Genomic DNA, 19,395 nt, shown 5'->3' on the forward strand with positions numbered 1-19,395 from the left:
TGGAAGCATCCAGCTGGAAAGAAAATAGGGAGAAGACAACGGCATATTAGGAGTCATTTGGAAAGAGAAACAGGATAATAATCGTACGAAAAATATGCAACATGATTAAGGAAAATCACATTCTGTTAGCACTATCTATTTGCACTATTTAAAGAAACGTTGTGGTTACTGGCTGGAATTATACAGCAGTGCCTGAAGTGGTGCAAGTTAACAGTTTTGTACTTTGACTCTCACTTGAATGAGTAATACTTCCTTTGACTTATTTCTGGCTGCTAGAAACTCCAGGACAGAACCAGTAAACCTCCGATTCTAAATGAAAAGATCATAGCCAAAGATCAGCTCTCTCTGCAAAGTAATCCATTCTCCTCTCCAATAATGCAACATTTGGGTCATATTAAGGACATCACAGAACCCTGCTGTGATACTAGTCAGAGGGAATCTGCCAGAAGGTTATTATTATGGAGACTACTTCACTCTGAATTTCCTTGGGGATATTTTTTAATTCAGTGTTGTTTGCATAGGGCTTGGATCAACTGCCTGGTAGGATTATTTAGATTGGAGCCAGACCTATTACAACTTTATAGTGAGCAAGCCTTTGCTATGGATTATTGGAACTAAATTAAAGCCAGGTACAAAGAAAAGCTGTAAATACAGGAATTTGTTAGATAAGCAACCATAAATTTTTACCATACAATGGCTAATAAAATATCTGTTGATTTCAACAGATTTTCACAGAACAATTGTCAATGGGTAATAACAGTAATTATCCATGGCCTGAAGTGGGACATTTATCATCGACTGGCATTATATTACACAGTTGACAGATTACTTCACTCTACAGTAAACTGGTAGAGATTAAAAAGGTTTTATGTTCTGTTGAGGATCATTGTATACTCTCATGCAAGACATTTTCCAGAAATCAAGTGACACAAATAAATAACCTCCGTCTGTTCCACTGACAGCTTCTGCTTGTTTAGCATTTACTCCTGCAGGGGTAGCCGGTAGCATAGACAAGATATTTGTTTATGCTGCCATCTACCACATAACATATTTTGCTGTTCAGATCTAGTATGTCTTCATCTTTGAATGACGGGAGGGGAAGTTTAGCAGATTATCTGAAGAGTCTAGAAACGACGACAGATTCTAATTTCTCTCCTGTACTAGCAAAGTATTGCAGAAAATCTAGTCTACAAACGAAGATGTTGTGACTGATTTTTTTTTTGTCCCTCCCTGCAGTTTCACTGAGATTCCATTACAAGAATATAATATTTCATCTGTCCTTAAAAAAAAAAATCAATAATCTGTTGTTACTAGCTTTGATTCCAATACAACAACTACATTCAGGATTAGATAATCAAAATAGAGGGCCCTAGAGAAAATGGGAAACAAACACTGGTAGAAAAGAATATTAAATGACAAGAGAACAAAAGCAAAGTGTGAAATAAAAACAAACGCATCTCTTGAGAACTCTCAAAACAAACTATTTCAAGCCCAAATATGACTGCTCCTAAAACAGTCACATCGGTATCTGAAATGTTTGATGTATTTCAGATGAAGCTCAATTTAAAAACAAATAAACCCACAGAAGACAGTGCTTTGGATTTTTTCCAGATACATACATATTGAACAAAATCCAATCCTCTCCAGTTCCACAGCATGGATTAGAGAGGTGCCATGGATACTTTGGAATAAAGAAAGCAAGTTTTTGTTGGCAAACCATAATAAATTAGCTATTTTTTAGTTTTCTAAGGCTACGATCAAGATGGGAATAGAAACATGCCAAAATTAATAGGGTCCCTAAAACAAAGACTCTGAAGACACTTTTTCATGTTTCCTTTGACCGTATGAGAAGAGGAAGAAAGGCCCAGGCAGAGGCCAATGGTTAATGGCAAGCTTTTGCTAGTAAAAAGAGGCAACATTCATACATTTACTGCAACTTACCTGCAAGAGGAAGGTCTGAAAGATCTGTGTGTCTGGCAACGCCCTTGCTGGCTGGCTTGGCATTATTATAAACAGAATGCCTCTGTGAAACAAACACACAAAAGTTAGTTACAAAAATACTAGCCATCATACTTAACAGACAAGCAGAAAGTAGATATTTCTGCTATCTCAAGATCACAATACAGGTGGAGGGATACAAACTTTGCAACAAGGTATTACCTGTACCTAGAGCTGGATAAACGGTTGTGAAAAATAAAAGGACAAAGGGACAACATCTTCAGCTGGTAATATAATGGTTCCTGGACTATTTCACATTTTCATTTGCACCAATTATTTTTTTTTTGCACCATTGTTTCCCTTGCCAAACATAATCTAGCGCCATAAACTCAAAGTAAGAACACCTGTTCCTAACCCTGCCTCTGTTCCCAGCACCCCGCATCATAAGTCAGGATTCTTGTCTCTGAAGCCCCAGTACCAGCTTTCAGCATTAATACCCCCTCAGCAAGGCATTAATAGAAAGTTTCCAGACCTCTGTTTAATATCATTCTTTAAACTTCCTTTGCTGATTCTTTGAAGGAAATGTTCTCACACATTTGTTAAGTAATCTTTCAAAGTCATCTGATGCTTCAGAACACTCAGCTAAACACCCTAGCCTCACAACTTTTATACTCAGATTCAGAGGAGAATATCCTGCTGTAAGTCCAGTGACCAGCCAGTCAAAAAACATGCCATAGCTTCTCTAGCCTAGAAGGGCTAGCAGTCTGATAGCACGCCACCTGCAGCATATGGGGAAATCAGGAAGCACGGTGCATTTGCTTCTCCATCGTTCACAAAAAGCAGTATTTCCAATAAATTGCACCACAGATTTGAAAGCTGCTCACAGAAAGTTAAGTACGTGCTGCAGTGACACAAGAAGTACTACATTCCATAGCAGTTATGCTTCAGTAGGAAAGAAAAACTGTAAGACATAGTCATTCAGCACTGTACGAACTTACTGGATAACTGGGAGCATACATCTTAGAAACTTACTACCCCATGTCTCTCAACTCACATGCCAGCCACCTAATTTAGTTTGATGTTTCTTGTAATTCACTCCCAATAATCGAAACCTATTTTCTGGTCAACAGTGATTAAAGTTCGGAATTGTATTCCAAAGAGTTCACATCCGTCCACCTCTAAACTGAAGTCAAAGACAAACTCACTTTGATCCTTTTTGTTAGTACTACAGCATTTGATGTTTCACGGCAAATAAACAGAGGAGTTTCCCCTTTTCCTTGTCAACATACGCATGTTGGCATGCTGAAGCTATGTCATGCTGTAGCAAACGCTGCATCTACCCATTTTAAAACTAGAACAGAAAGAGCTACCTGTACCTGCATGGGGGAAACAGCAGCTGCTGGGGCTGTCCTCACTGGAATTCCACTCAGAGGGCTCCTGGGGACCTTGTGAACTGTGATATTTTGTCCAGTGCTGCCTGCAAGTTAAAAACATGGAAACACTTCCATTTCAAACCCAGCTATCTCCCTCTTGTCAGAACAGGGAACCACTAGTGTAGTGACATTCCACAGGTAGTGTTTACATACCAAGCACTGACACAAAATACCCATTAAGCAGCAGCACAAAATGGCAAAAATTACCTGCTCGCTGCTAGAAATTATTTTTTTTTTACTACAAAATAACAGTGTTCAAATACCTGAGCATCCTAAGTCAAACGATTTTATCAGTGACTTCACAGTGGCTGCAGATTCTGATGGTGTGGGAGATGCTCTGCTAATGCAGACTCCTTGCCAGCGGTTGGTTGTATCCGCCTCTAGAGATTCTACCTCTTCAGCTGCCAGCCTGCAAAGCAGAAACCAGATCAAGGTCAGGGGCAACAGGAAGTGCAAGCAGAGATTAAAGGTCTTTATAGGCAGTAAGGCAAATTGAACGACGCACATCTTTTATTGTAATAGCCAGAACATGGATCACTCATTAGAATGTTCATGTTCTTTTCTTGGACTCCCTGGCAAACATTAAATCACGGAGTCTAGCAAACTTTTCTGCGTTGTTAACCATATCATCTCTATTCCCCATCCTCACACAGGATGGAGGATTATCATAGAAAAATGCAGTTTGATGAGACTTGTGAGTAATCATCGATAGTTACCTGAAGATGGGTTTTCAACACAGCACAAGGGCCAAGGGACTACTGTGGTCCTCAGTGTATAATGAGGAAAGTAACCAAAGAGAAAGATGTTATTTTACACTCTATCTTTTTAATTGGCATGACCACTGCTGGAGTAATTGTTACCAGTTAAAATGCCATAATTGAAAATAAAACAAAAACTTTGGAAACTCAACTCTTACAGCATATCAACAAGGACATCTGCTGACCCTCAGTCACAATCCATAAGCAGTAATATGGGGAGTAAAAGTGTTAAGTACTTCATCCTAGCAGACACAGGCATACCAAAATTCAATGGCTGGAATGAAGACAGACAAACTCAAAATAGAAATAAGGCTCATATTCTAACAAGAAGGATCACTAAGTTATTCCATTGAAAAGAAATTCTGAAGTCAAGATTAGGTGCTGGACTTACAGGAGTTAGTACAAGCAAGTCCACAGCTGTGTTAAACAGCAAAGGTAATCACACAGTGTAACTGTTGCTTCTAGTCATGCGTTTTACAGATCTGGCTAACATTGCTTAGCACTGACACTGTACTTACCCAGCAGCTTTCAGGTAGACTTCGAGTGTAACTACTTAGCTTTAGTTTAGGAAAGATGCAATTAGATAACAAAGTCTAGTAATATAAAAAGAGAGCATTTCTACATTACTTTCCTGATCTCCTAGCTGCTTAAGAAATGCGTGCTGATCTACAGGTTCTGAGGTACCACCACTTTTCCCTACTTTTAAGTACGGTAGGCACCAAGAGCTACATGAACACAAAACCAGAAATTATTTCATAAGAAGGCTGGAGGACTCCGTTCAGAAAGTGCCTATGAGCTTGAACAACTTCTGTTGAGCTAAAAATATAAACCAGAGTCTTTTTCTTTCCCTTTCAGCATTAGGGTCTACAAAATGCAAGGGGTGTCAATGAATAAGAGTAAGAGTGACTCATGCTTCTATTTTTGGCAGAGCTTAAGGAGGTGCTGTCTTTAAGCAGACATTGGCTATTTCTTTGCTAATTCATTCAAGCTCCTTGTGTGCCAGGGGAGCCTGCAGAGGCAGATGGCTAGAGAAAAAGCCATTTCAGTTCCATTCTCCATTTAATCCAATAAGGAGGAAAGGCAGATTGGAGAAGATTCACTGAGCTCTGAGGGAGCCAGTGTTTGGCTGGCTAACTTTAAGTTCTATCCTTTGCTTTTTCTTCTGTGGCTTCATAAAGCATAAACAACAAATCAACAGGTGATAGCATCTGCACTTCAGTTATACAAAAAACACACAAAAGGAGTCCTGCTTCTAGTCAAGTATGGAGGAAGGACAGATATCTGCCTCAAGATACCAAGCTACCCAACACAATCCATTACACTTTCAAGAACTAAATAGGCCACTATGCAAGAGTTCTATCTAGTTATCCAGGTAACAAGGATATGCACAGGGTTTGTGGAGTATTATCAGAGTAAGAAATGCACAGTAAATGCCTGTATGCCGACTGGCAAATCTTGAGAGTAAAGCAAGCCAGAGGTATGCCCTAGGCAGCCATCACTTCATCGCTTAGGATTTAACTCTGAGAATAGCTCAAACCTCAGAGACTAGTCTCATCAGTCTAGCCTCTGATTGCAAAAGGATGTTAAATAAAGTTAGAATAACTAGACCAAGCCCCTATGCCGTGCCACAGAAAAGTCCACTGAGAAATCACCTGCCGTTATTCTGTCATTGTACAGAATAATTATGAACATTCAAGTGCTGGAGCTACTACCGGTTCGAATTTTGTTAGGGTGCTTCCTGTGATCTTAAGTCTGTATATTTGTAATAGGCTTCTAACGCACCCTGAAACAACCTCCTAGATTAAGCACAATCACATCAAAAAAACAGAGGCCTCTTATGCTGCAAATCTTGGCATGAAAGGTAGGAAGAACAGTGTTGAGACCTATTTGCTTCAACTAAAACCACACATGCCAGCCAACAAGCAATGGAGAGTTATGAAATTTGGTGAGTACCTCCCATTTTTAAAGAGAAAAATCTGTATAATAAGAGGATGCATGTATGTGTACATATATGAGTTTCTCAACAGAGAAGCAGAAGAGTAAGAGCTTAACTTGCAGTAGCAAGCTAATTCAGGAGGACAGTATAGGAGAACATGACTTAGATTAATGACAAGCCATAACTTCAAACCAAAATTGACTCCTTGTGCACAGAATTTATTCAGCTTAGTATAGTTTAGGCCATCCAAGAAGATTAAGTAAGCTCTGCTACAAAACAAAATGTCATCTACTGCTGTATGCTTTCCTTGAAACATGAATGAATGGGTTACATAGATAAATGCTGCAAGTGCAGCTGGCTTATGTGGAGCAGCTCCAGGAGGAAGCAGAGCACTTTAGCCACAAAGGAATTAAAATGTGCAGTCCTTTTCACAAAACCATTGCCCAGTTTCATTCATTCATTGGTGAGAGAAGTAGATGCAGTGACCTTTCCTTTAATAGCAAGACTTAGTCTCCTTGTTTTTTACGTTTGGAACAGACTGCCAACAAGGTGCAACTTCTTCTGTGCTTAATGTATAGATTTTGGCAATAGCAGCCTTCATGTGTTTGTGAAATTTCTAAACTGTTCCAAGGACATCTTTGTCACAAGTGGCCTAGGACCACAGAACTGTATCTTCAGAAATAATTACTCTCCAATCTAGTCTTTGACACAGTTCCTGTCATTGTTGTGAATCCTCCTGAACTCCAAGGGACACAAAGAAGAGACACACAGCTACTGATGCACAGAACAGAAGAGAGGCCAAGGGCAGAGAGCAGACAATTCCAGACACTTAAACATTTATTTGGCACTTCAATATATTTCTTAAACATAAACCCCAACATTCAACAGCTGCCAGCACAGAAAAGAAAGGCAACACAAGTGTGCATATATGCATACACTCCAGTAGCACGGCACAAAGGTGAAGGCCATGCCAAAGCCAGGACATCCCGCAGAATTCTCTACTAGCTCAGCCTGCTCTGAGACCAGGCCCTTGCTAGGTCTTCACATCCAGAAGAAAAGGACAGGAATCCCACAGCCAAAACATGAAATTCCAGTCCTGGAATGAATCCTGATGATCTCCTGGTAGAGATGGTGACTTCTGAGTTTCTCCTTAGCATCCAGGTAGAGCTCTCTTCAGGTGTCTCCAGTTTCAAAGTTGAACTTCAGCAAGTTCTCCCTGATCATCACATACTTCACCTGAGTTAAGGGCATGAGAAAGACTCCTTTCTGAGAGGATATTTAACAGGGGCTTGATATATTAATTCATTTTCCTTCTGATCTTTCCATCTGCAATTCTCACAGCCGGGACAAAGCTCACGTGGGACACTCTCTGTGGAAGTCATAGCAGGACATGGTCCTTGGGCACCAGCCCGCTTCCTCGCACACACCGAGTCAGGCACGCCACCCAGTGGCGAGTGCCTTCTCAACACAATATTAAAAATCTGAAACCACCAAAGCAGCTGAGACTGAATAAATAATTTCTCGTCTCTATTCAGTTTTCCCGCTGGATTTCAGTAACCTGTCACTTGAGTTTGTGTGCATATGTACACATACCGATCTGTATACATACATGTATTTAGACACACAAAGACAGATCTATGAATATAATACCATATGGAGAACTCATAATGTGTATGTGCAATAAATTCTACAAATTAGACATACACACAGTTTTATTTTTTGCTTAAGCTTAAAATGGCATGTTTGAATTTGTGTTTCAGGGCAAACATCCCCATCCTCCAAAAAAGCCCTCAGTTATCTCAGTTCCCAAAATCTCTTGTGATTACTTCTTATGGCCTAGTTGGCTTTAGACTAATTCAGAACGTTTTCCACTGCATGGAGTCTTCTGAAGAGAGAAGCCTTCTGAAACAAAGAAACAGGCTCTTGCCCATGGGGAGGAAGTGGACCTGAGCAGCATTCACAGTGCGACACACTTGACTTTTGCAGGGCAATAACAAACTGGAGGTGCTTTCTCGAATTGAAACTTCCCTTTTTCAGCTGCAAGTTGAAGGTATGTCCTGAAGCGTCTCACAGGCCTGGCTATGCATCCATTCAGGGCTGTGTTAGCTGGTAGAGATCAGGCACCTATGGAGATACAGACAACGATCGGGGAAGTTATAAGAAGCAATACAATGGCCATCCTGAGGTACAGCTCTCTTTTACAGTTAATCATCCCCTCATCACTAAATAAAGGGGAGAGGGAAAAATGCTGATGGTGTTGCTAGGACAGTTAAGGACTGCCTTAACACTCCACTAACTCAGCTTTGAGATGTGATGAGTAAACAATACTAAATAATAATAATAATTTTAAAAAAAATCTATGTTGCTCAGATAGGAAGAAATTAAGTATTTAAAGCCAGGGAACAAATTTCAAGGGACAGGGATGGTACTGGTCCTGGTTTTCCTCTCCTCTAACCATTTAAGACTATTCATTCAAAATGGGTACATGAATCTGTGCAGGCAACTGGAGTTGCTCTACCTCAGTTTCTGTTTCAGGGTCCTTACACCAGAGGGGTTGGAATAATCTCCATTCAGCGTAAAAAAAAAAAAGGCCAAACAAAACCAAACAAAACAACAACCACCCCCCACCCCAAAGAAAACCCCCACCAACAACTCCAAGGAGTCACTAACTAGTGCAAACAAACCATACTTCAGGGACCCTGCTCTGACATTCTAATTTGCTTATTTTCAGTGGGAGCAGAAGGAACTATGAAACCTCTATAAGACAGAACAGCTGCAAAACACAGGCACAAATGAGCAGCACATCAGCACATACAGACTGACAGCAGGGTTTAATACACAGAGTACGAGCTTATTTCCAGGAGAAAAAGCATGTCACACTGCCATGCTGTGGCATTTGAGAATTTAGGAGGAAGAACAGAAGCAAATTAGTGGGATACATCACAATCTTCACCTTAGGCTTCTGCTTGAAGACTTGTTTAAATTTTTTTATTATTCTAAGAAGATGCTCATTTAATTATAGATATAATTTCTATGTTTTCTGAGTACTACTCCCAGCCCAACTGTCTTCCCTCCACGTTCGTGGTTCAAGGCACACAAAGTAATAGAGCCAAAATAATTTTGAGAACTTGAAGGGGAAAGAGTCAAAGCAAGACCTTGAAACTTTCACTGACTGCTAAACAGTGCATTGCCAGAAAGGCTTAGAAATGGGCGTGTAATGAAGCCAGAAAGAGCCATCCATAATTTATGTACTTTCAGCAAAAACTTTCTTCCTTTGTGCTACAAACCCAATACAGCATTTTTTTCAACACTTGAATATTTGACCCTAAAACAGCTACAAAAATGAATTTATTTCCAAGGTGAGTGCTTTGCAAAGATGAAACTTTCAACAAGATCATAGGATAATGCAGGTTGGAAGGGACCTCAGGAAGTCACCTAGTTTATGTTTCTGCTCAAAGCAGAGTCAGCTATGAGGTCAGACCAGGTTACTCAGGGTCTTATCCTGTCTGGTCTTGAAGACCTCCAAGGACAGAGACTATATAATTTCAGTTTCCACCACCTGTGAGGAGACACTTACACAACAGTGGATTGGAAGCTTTTGCATTTTACTGCAGAAAAATAACCTTAAGATGCAAAATATCATAGAAGACTGTCTGAAACGGGTTAATTAATTCGTAGGTTTCAATCAGTACTAACTCGGGACAAGTTAACTCCACTGTTTCTTATTCCATCTGTTTGACGCTGGTCCAACCTCCCCCCAACACTCTCAGTCATAGAATTAGACATTTAATCTGCGTTAAAGATGCCTTTGGGAGGCTCTTACCTTCATTCAGATGAACTCTGATGACCTCATCAGGACTTTTTCTGCAAGTTCTTTGGCTGTTCCTGAACCAAAAATGACTTTTTGTCTGATTAGAAGAATGTAACGGTGCAATCAAACTTGAGAGGCAGGAACTCAGGCAGCCACAGGCAAACGTTAAAATGGCAGGATGTCGTAGGAGATAAATTGGCTTCAAGATCAATTTATGAGGTGGAGTCTAATGACCCTCAAGAGATGGCTGAGATTTTGCCAAAAACCTTTGAGTAGCAAGCTATTTGGAAGGTACATTTTCCAATGAGAGCTTAAAAATCAGACAGGAAACTTTCACTAGGGACTGTCAGACATTCAGCTGAGTGCACAGCTGCTCACCATCAGCAAATATGAGGAATACTTTATAGACTGTGTTAAGGTATCGTGTACATATTGTTTCCACCAGTGCTGAGCATGCATTAAAAGTCACCACAGGTACCAGAATCTGCTGCTGATTCTGAGCAGTGGCAATTGCAAAAGCTGACTGAAAGCAGCAATGAGAATATCCCCAGAACTTTCTGGGTGAAAAGAGCTAAGGTGCTGGGGAAGATTGTGATCTTAGGAATGCAAAAATAACTGGGAGTGTAGAACTGGCTCTCAGCAGCAGCTTTGGTGACTTCAAGAATTCATTTTATAGGTCAGTACAGTTCTTAAGTTTCAGTGCTTTGTTGTTGATCACTGGTTTGTTTAGACAATGATTTATACAGGCTTCATTACCTTCTCCACATCACTCAGTACAGAGATTTTGCACTCTCTGCATGGACACTGTGAGTCAACTTCGTTATACTTAAATTGACAGATGCCAAATTTGGTCTTAACACCTGTCTTCGAAAAAGAGAATACATATTGCGCACTGCAGACAGTACATGTGGCTCCATGACCAATGTAATACCCAAAGCAAGCTATACAGATAGTCAACATGACGCAAAGACAGACATGTATCTATATGTATGGGAATGAAAGGGAGAGACACATCAAAACTGACTTAAATATGTGTCTGAATACCTCCTTCTGGAACTTGGATGTATGGATTCTGGGGATCTAATTTCAAAGGCAGCATTTGCAGCTCAGGCATCTTATGCAAGAGCTGACAATGAAGCCATGTTCCTTATACATGGAAGATAAATATCTCAGTTAGCAAATTAGCAGGTCATCTTCTATTCAATTTAAGTATTATCAAATACATCTTCAGATTAAAAACTCAAAAGAATAAAGAGGGGAAACTACAAGTATATGATTCCTGTCCTTATATATGGACCCCGCTCTAAACAAGAAAAATTTCATTAAGAACAAATTAGGAATGGAAACAGAGCCCAGAACTTAAGTACTGTCTGGTAATCATTTAGTCTGAATACACAGTCTGTAATAGCATTTCTTTGCATCCACTGGGGACTCTGATAATGAAACTGGAGCTTAAATACATTCTTCTGTTTTTCTGAAAAGAACTATTTCTGTTCCTTTAATCAGGAATTCCGATCCATACACCTCTGGCACAAAAGCCCTCCCATCTTTTTACTCCCATATACTGTAGAGCTGCTGTGAAAACTCCTGAATTGAAAACAATGAACAAATACGTGCAAAGCTGGACTGTTACTCCACCTGAAAGAAATTACAGGATTCACTGTGTTCCTGTGGCTATTCAGCCACTGGCCATGAATCTACTAGAAGAGAGATTAAATGGAAACATCTAAAGGACCAAAATTAATTCGGCACACATTTTTGATATACAGTACAACTGTTTGTGTCTATCTTTGTTCCGCCTGTACAAGTTTTCATCACTGCAGCTCTGCTGGCTCTGCTTTCATCAATGCAGAAAAAGAGCAGAGCATTGTCGTCTTTAGAAATTTTGGTTCTTCCTTCTAATACATCTTTTGTTTTCCATCTCTTCTTATTTAGTACTTCAATTGTAGTACGATTTTTGGAATGAAAGGTGGTACATAAAAGGTCATGCAGTGCATAAAAGCCACATTGTAAGGCATCTGTAAGTGGTTTCAGATTCAATTGTAAAAGTGACTTTTGTTCTTACCGTGCTCCCACAGAGGGAAGCCCCACATATACAGCTTACCATGCTGGGGTACACCTCTGGATGGCTGACAATTACTGATCCCCCTCCAACCACCAAGACTATAGCAATTGTTTTACAGGTGGGTCCACTGCATGATGAAGTCACTTCTGGGCTATATCAGGCCACAGTCCAGACCATTTAACACAGCTAATCACATAACAGGTTTCAAACTAAGGACAGCAAATGTGAGATGAGAAATCCTAGTACTTGCATTGATCACAGTCAACACATAACAGACTTGCAGAACAAAGAAGTCTAGCTAGTCCTCCTTCTAATTCGAACAGATACAGCCCTTGACTCCTCTCAGGTTAAGTAGTTCTCTTCTGGATGTCCCATTGCATATATGTAGCCAACCAATCTTTTCACAGATGGTTTAATACAGCTGCACAGAGTTATGAAGGCAATAAAACACAGTGGAACACAGTATTGAAAACAAAGCTATAAGAGGATATTGGCAATCGTTATTACTTAATATTTGCTGATTAAAACCTTCATGGCCTAGTTGACAGAACTAGATTGGCAAAAAGAAAAAGAACAGAAACATCTTAGAGTAAGAGACAACAAAGTCTGTCAGAAAAGTTATAAACAGACAACATGCACATCCAAGCCAATGAATAGTTATTGACAAAGCACTGTTTGCATGCATGTTAGCAGTTACACAGATCAAATCTTGGACTTTGTAAATAACTAACCTGTTGCTGCCCTTCACTTCATCCAGCTCCTTCTGTAGTCTGGCACTCTTCTCTTCCTCCTCCTGAAGCTTCCTCTTTACCACACGGAGCTCCTGCTGGGCTTCACATTTAATATCATTGGCTACAACCACTGCAGTCTGCAGATCAGCTTGAAAACGCCTCCACTCTTCTGTATCTTCCTAGAAAGAGCAATTAGAACCCCAAACTGTTTGCTGTAAAAATGCACCTACTTGAGCTGAGCACTTAGCTATTGATCTCTTTTTCAGTGACCAAAAGCGACCAGGATTTCACCACAATTTCAAGACCAGGCCAAGGTCAAACCAAATACTTGCCTCTTTACACAGTACTGATGAGACTGCCAAAGAAGAAACTGATGCTAAGCTCTCTACTCCAATACAAAAAATACAGAGTTCTTCCCATAGCTATTGATCATTCAGACTTGTGATACTACTACAAGTACTGCTGCTGAAGAGAGCTCACTGCTACTGATGATTCATGAAGCAGGAACAGCTGTTCCAAAGTAGCTCATAGGCAGAAAAAGCAAAAGTAATTTGCAAGGATGTATTATATTTTTCCTTCATAGGCAAAGAAGCAGCTAGAAATGAGTGAGGAGAATGAAAGGATGCAGAAAGCATTTTCTACAGTTGTTCCAGAAAGATACAACGCTTCTCTCAAATCCAGTCTTGCAATAAAATCTCAGCTTAGCTTTGTCACAGAGTCTAAGCCTTACCTTCATTTGCTTAGTTAGAGCCTTCAGCTGCCTCTCTGCATCTTGTTTTTGTTCTTCCAGCTTCATTGCTTTACCTAGGAATAGTAAAAAAAAGGGAAAAGATTATTAAACACATAAGGGCAAGGGTGAAAAGTGAAAACGGAAGGGCAGAGCAGCCTATTCGGTTTTGCTTCTAGTAAGGCCCTTGAATAGCCTAAACGGAAATGAAGGTACTCTGTTAACGGATCAGGAATGGAATCAACAATAGATCTGTTACTCAAACATCATAGGTCATTCTGAGGCATTAAACCACACTTTTAAATTTACAGCTTTACGTGTGCAGGACCACTTAGTACACACCCCTCCGGTGCACTCGAAGGAACACTGGTAAGCGACAAGTGCCACTCATGCCACCAGGTGGCAGCTCCCCTTCCACAATGCGACAGCAATTCACAGTTCTGACTAGCGCTCTCCCCTAAAAGCTCTTTAAAAGGCCAATAATTCCAGTTTCTAGAATGGGCAATACATCCTTCGCTGAAGAACAAGGCTTGGAGACCGTCTCTGATATTTTTATAGCACTAACTGTTAAAATAGTGATTTTTGTGCATGAACAGAAAGGACTGGCCAAAATTAAAATAATTCTAAAGCAAGGCCTCTGTCACACATATCAAGACATGCCGCTTCCTCTTTGTTGTAGCCATAACTGAGCCTCCCTGAATAAGTTCACGTAAACCCTTTTTTTCAGCTCCACCTACTTTCTAGGTCACTGATAAGCTGGTTATTGTGAAGTTTTATAGCACGATGTTGTTCCACCTGGTCCTCCAACTCAAAAATGGTCTCTTTCAGGTTTTTTATATCTGCTTCATTCTCTGATGTTTTTTCCTGCAGCTTCTGGCTGGTTCTGCTCAGTTGCTCAGCCTGCCGGTCACACACCTCCTTCAGCTGACCACACTCATTCTCAGCCTGGAAGGGAGGGAAAAAAAAGCTCCAAGTCTGTCTTTATTTCTTAAGAGATCTATCAGTCATTAGAGGTTTTTCTGGGCATCTCATGGACTTAAGAATTGAACCTGCATTCTAGGCATTGCATAAACTGAGTTTCTATGTGAATGAGACAGTTTAAGGAAACACAGATGAGCTATGAGCCTTCTTTCCTGCTAATAAAGACAAAACAAGATGCTACAAAGGAAATTAAGTTTTCTATATGATGACTATCATTCCAAACCAATCTCTGCAGGTAATGAGCAGAGAGGAATTACATTCCTCGAAAGTTTGACATCTATCTATGTATCACATTATGAGAGCAACATCACTGCCATAGGGCCAAGACGACGATCAGTTTCATTAACAATTTTGCTGCTTTTACCATGTGCACTTTCAACGGATTGTGAAAGCACACGTAAGTAGAGCTAGCTACTGCAGATAAATATATTTCTGGATATAGGACATCTGGAATTACTGACGGGGGAATCTGCTGCACTTCAGTTTGTTGGCTCAGGCCCACAGATCAATGCTTCCAGGTTTGGGGGGAGATCTCAGAGTATGAGCAAGTTATGGAAAAGCAAGGTGTAGGCTGCCAATTCAGTGAGCAGCACTGGCACAGCCTGACTGAAGGGCAGCCTTACAGAAGCCTGTGGTCTTGTTCGGGTGTCACAAATAGCCAATAATTCAGAACAGCTTAATTTGAGGGAAAGGAAAAGTAAAAAGGAGGAAATCTGTGGTTTCCAAACCAAGCAATAAAAGTTTGGTAGAGTCTGAGCACTCAGCAGTTTTTCATTTATTCTTTATAAACTGCAGCCCCAGTAAGCACTTGGGAGCTTCCTCTACTAACTCCGTTTGCTGTGGTCACCTGTTTAAGCTGAAAGGACATCTGGATTTTCTAAATCACTCAAATCATGGAGGTGCTTTCTGGCAATGCTCTCTTCCTCTGCCACTAGCCAATTTCACCATTCTTCTCATGATCCCTTCCCCATACAGGAAAGGCTGCACACACTGACTATCACTCTTTGTGCAGCGGTGGGACATAATTGCTGGCTTGTGCTTTGTTAACACTTGTTCTGTGACATCTCACATTGCAGCTCTCTTCTGAGCATCCGGGATCACACAGAAAACAGAAACAACTGACTTCAGCTTGTTTGGAGCAAAGCTACAAACTACCAGATGAGGCAGAGAAAATTTATTCTAAAATAAATAATTTTTTTTGCCATTATTTTACCTATCCCAAAACAGAATACTTCTCAGTTCTGTAAAAATATTTCAGTTTTATGAAAATAATCTCATCTGGAGCTTGACTGTGCATTATCAGTCATGTTGCTGTAAATATCAGCTTCTCTGAGCATTAGCTCATGTCCTTCTGTTCTCATGACCTATGACACCTACAGTTGACTGCTAATTAATCATAATTAATTATTCAGAATTTAATATTTGCTGCTAACTACTCATGCCCTTCTCTCCATCTGGATTACCAAATGATTTTCACTAATGTTTGTTCACATAATATCAAAGTAATTTTTTTATTGACATGTTCTTTGCTCCAATTTTGATAAACACAATTCTATTGACTAAAACAGTAAATTCTGCAGAAGATATTAGGGAAAATTAGTTTTGAATTTATAAACACAGCTATGCTACCAGTTATTCCTGGGAAAATACGCATATAGCAGCAGAAGCAGAGACAATATCATATAACCCCAGCTTCCATTCAAAACTAATTCATGCAATTTAAATCCTGGAAACTTACAATCAATGGCTCAACAACAATCTGAAGACCAACAACTACCTATTTATGGAAGAACAGATAAACAACCATTATATTTTACAGCTGCTACTGCTTTACCTTAGACAGCAGACCCTGAATGTGCTTCAGCTCACTGTTTGCCTTCAGCAGCTCTTGTTTAAGCTCAGTGCAAGATGCTTCTAACTGATCCTTTTCTGCATGGGCTACTTTCAGCATCTCTTGCACCTCAGAGTTGTCAGTAGTACAACCCATCACGATTTCTGCGGCCTTTTGTTTCTCACTCTCTAACTGAGTTTTGAGAGAGCCATTCTCAATCTTTAGACCTTCTAAGGCAATTTTACAGTCCTCCAGAGTTTTTGTCACTGTGGTGTTGCTCTGCTGTTCCACTTCTAGAAGTTTAAGCAGCTTCTCATTTTCTTCTCTCAGGCTTTTAATCACCTGCTGGGCATCTTGATGCTCCCTTTCTAAGCTTCGTAGGCTGCTGGTTAACTGCTGCTGAATGTTGAGCAATTTCTCTCTTTCAAATTGTGCTTTCTCAAGAACTTCTGCACATTTCTGTTCCAGTTCAAGGACCTTCCCCTCCTGAGCTCTGCTTTCTTCATTCTTGGATCGCTCTTGGAGGAGAGTCATTAGCTTCTCATTTTCTTGGCTCAGCTGTTCTGCTCTATCTCTATGTTGACGAAAGGAAGTCTCCAGGAGAGCTTTCTCTTCCACTAGCTTCTCATTTTCTGTTGTCAGCTCCTGCACCATTTGCTGTTGATCTGACAGCTCCTGCAAAGTGGCTTGTAATTCTTCTGCTGTGCTGTGGTGATTCTCTTCCATTTTTTGGATTCTCTCTGTAAGAGATGCAACGGAAAGGTCACTAATATTATTTGGAGAACTTCCTGTAGTGGAGCATTTGGAACCTTTGAAGTGGTTGCTGTTGGAGGATGTTGGCCTGGAAGGTACATCTGCTATGTGCTCAAAATCAGATGCATCAGGTGACAAGGAAGCTTTAGTTACGTCACTGCTGGAAGAACCTGAATTGCGCAGCGCACCCCCATTCACATGCTGCCTGTGCTCATCCATTTCACTTCTCGACACATTTTTTGATGGGCTTCCAAAACTGGATTCTTGGGTAGTTGGGGTTGGGAGGCTGCTGTTGCCTCCACTGCTTGTTGTTGTGTCTGAGAGAGGAGAGTTCTCTAGATAAAGCAATTTCTCTTTCAAAACACGATTTTCTTCTCCTAGGCTAGCAAGCTCTTTTTGAAAAGTCCTGTTTTTTTCCTGAAGGGTCCGTATTAATGGATCTATGTCAACAGGTGATACTGTTTCTAAATTTTGGTTGGAAGCACCCATTCCTTCAGCATTAAGTGACCCTTTCTCTTTGCATTTCTTCAATTCACAACGGAGTTTGGTAATTTCAGAATCTTTCGTCTTCGCTTCTGCCAGGAGTTCTTTAACCTGAGATTCCAGAACAGCCTTGTCACCAGTTTCATTCTCTTGCTTGGACTTGCTAGTGGGGCGCACGTGTTTGGTAGGAGTCGGTGTACCAGAAGAGGTGGGGCTGGGTTGTGTTTTTCTAGTATTGGCTTGACCACGCAATATAGCTCTTTCTCTGGATACAGATGACGATATTTCCCGGGGCGCTGGAATCCCTGTGCGCTTTGCAGCTGAAACTGTTCCTTGAAGAGAAAGAGATGAAGCAAACTGAGTTAGTTCATAAAGAAAACAAGTCACACAACAACAATGCCTGAGCCTAGAGCAGTCTTGGGAAAAACACCTGAGTGTTTGAATAGGTTTAGTCATGACTGAGTGTGTGGATTCATGTTTCAAAGGCTTGTATTATTTTGCATTTCTTCCTCTCCCACCTCCTGCAAAGGAACAGTCTGCTGAACTTTTTCCCAGTGTAATAATATAGTATGTAGATGCTGCAATACATGAACTGCAACCCCCAGTACCAGGATATTAATTATCTGAGAATAAAAATACTTTACACTACTTTGTGAAATGTGGAATTTAACCCTATTAATTTCTGGGGGAAAAGTTCAGTAACTTCAGAAGAGATACTATCTTTGAAAAAAATTTATTTTTATCACACATAAAACTAATGTATTTGAATTATGCTCATTTATGCAGATCACCATAAAAAAGCTCTGTAACATTTATGCTGACTGCAGATTCACAGATTCAGTGAAATACAAAACTCTCCTGGCACTTCCAACACTAGGACAATTGTGTTGCTGCAGCTTCTTGCAGAGATGTGTGAGAGGTTTTTCATGTTACAAATTCCCATCCTCTTACAGAGGAAGAACAAAAGGAGATCGGAAAGTTGATGCTGTTCTGCTTTGTTATTGGCGTCAGGTTTTTTTTTTTCCTTCCCCCCAACCAACTTGATGCAAAGCAACATGTGATTACAAGGGAAACAAAATTTCCGAGTTGCTGATCTTCATCTTCCAAAGCCCTCTCTTGGAATATGGGATCATGTGTACTTAAGCAACAATAAGGGCCATCAAAACCATGAAAATATTAACAAGACGGTTAAAGAAAAGAAGCTGGTTCAAAGGGGAGGTATTATATACCACTGCAAGTAGCAACACTATTAATTTAAGAAATGCCTGTTTTCAGGATCTTACTCAAAAAGAAAAGCACCAAAGTAGATACCCATAAAGTCTTGGGATATGGTACAATGAAGAGATATTGTACAACTAAGAGATATTGTCTGATGCAGCCACATAAACAGGATGCAAGGGCCAGTTATACAAACAGAAAGGGCTAGTGAGCCAGTGTTTGCAATAAAAACAAGTTCCAGAAGGACTCTGGGGGGAAATACTAGAATCAATTACATCTCCCCCACGTTTGGGAGGCTCTCCTTGCCGATACACATGTGCAGCATTCACAGAAAATCAAAGGGCAGTTAAGACCAAAGCGGGAGCAGGCTCCCTGCCTTACGCAGCAAGCAACTTCATAACCCTCCCACAGCATTTTTCACACTGAGGAAATCTCGGTGCAGCAATGCACTGTCAGTAATGCAGGGCAGTGAAGGGTTAATATTAACACCACCCAGTTTGCTCAGCATCTCTTTTGAAGAATGCACTAGGTTTATAAACCCCACACAAACAGGAGCCCCTCCTCCTCTCTCCCAAACACACACACTCTGCAGCAGGCACAATAAACACCCGGAGACAAAGAGCAGCTGAAGAAAAGACCCCTGAACACAGAGGCGCTGTGCTGGGAGGAGAGCACAGAAAGAGCTCTGTGATGGCAGGGGCATGATAAGGCCAGAGACAAAGGCTCCAGT

At 40.6% G+C, this 19,395-nt stretch overlaps 1 protein-coding gene across 4 annotated transcripts in view; it reads right to left on the minus strand.

Annotated features, from left to right (window-relative positions):
* Positions 1–19,395, minus strand: part of SPECC1 (sperm antigen with calponin homology and coiled-coil domains 1) — a 72,885-nt gene that overhangs the window by 21,618 nt on the left and 31,872 nt on the right. For 3 of the 4 annotated variants that reach the window (XM_086475045.1, XM_086475044.1, XM_086475042.1), the window contains exons 3-10: positions 16,215–17,779; positions 14,137–14,344; positions 13,403–13,476; positions 12,657–12,851; positions 8,061–8,076; positions 3,635–3,772; positions 3,315–3,415; positions 1,942–2,023 (exon numbers count right to left, since the gene is read on the minus strand). In XM_086475045.1, the coding sequence (XP_086331171.1) occupies positions 1,942–2,023; positions 3,315–3,415; positions 3,635–3,772; positions 8,061–8,076; positions 12,657–12,851; positions 13,403–13,476; positions 14,137–14,344; positions 16,215–17,779 (2,379 nt within the window). Of the gene's footprint in view, positions 1–1,941; positions 2,024–3,314; positions 3,416–3,634; positions 3,781–8,060; positions 8,077–12,656; positions 12,852–13,402; positions 13,477–14,136; positions 14,345–16,214; positions 17,780–19,395 lie in introns of all 4 variants that reach the window. The other variant, XM_086475043.1, reaches the window with a different exon arrangement.

Source organism: Leptosomus discolor, chromosome 18 (genome assembly GCF_034619465.1).
Source record: "Leptosomus discolor isolate bLepDis1 chromosome 18, bLepDis1.hap2, whole genome shotgun sequence".
NCBI classification, from domain to species: Eukaryota; Metazoa; Chordata; class Aves; order Leptosomiformes; family Leptosomidae; genus Leptosomus; species Leptosomus discolor.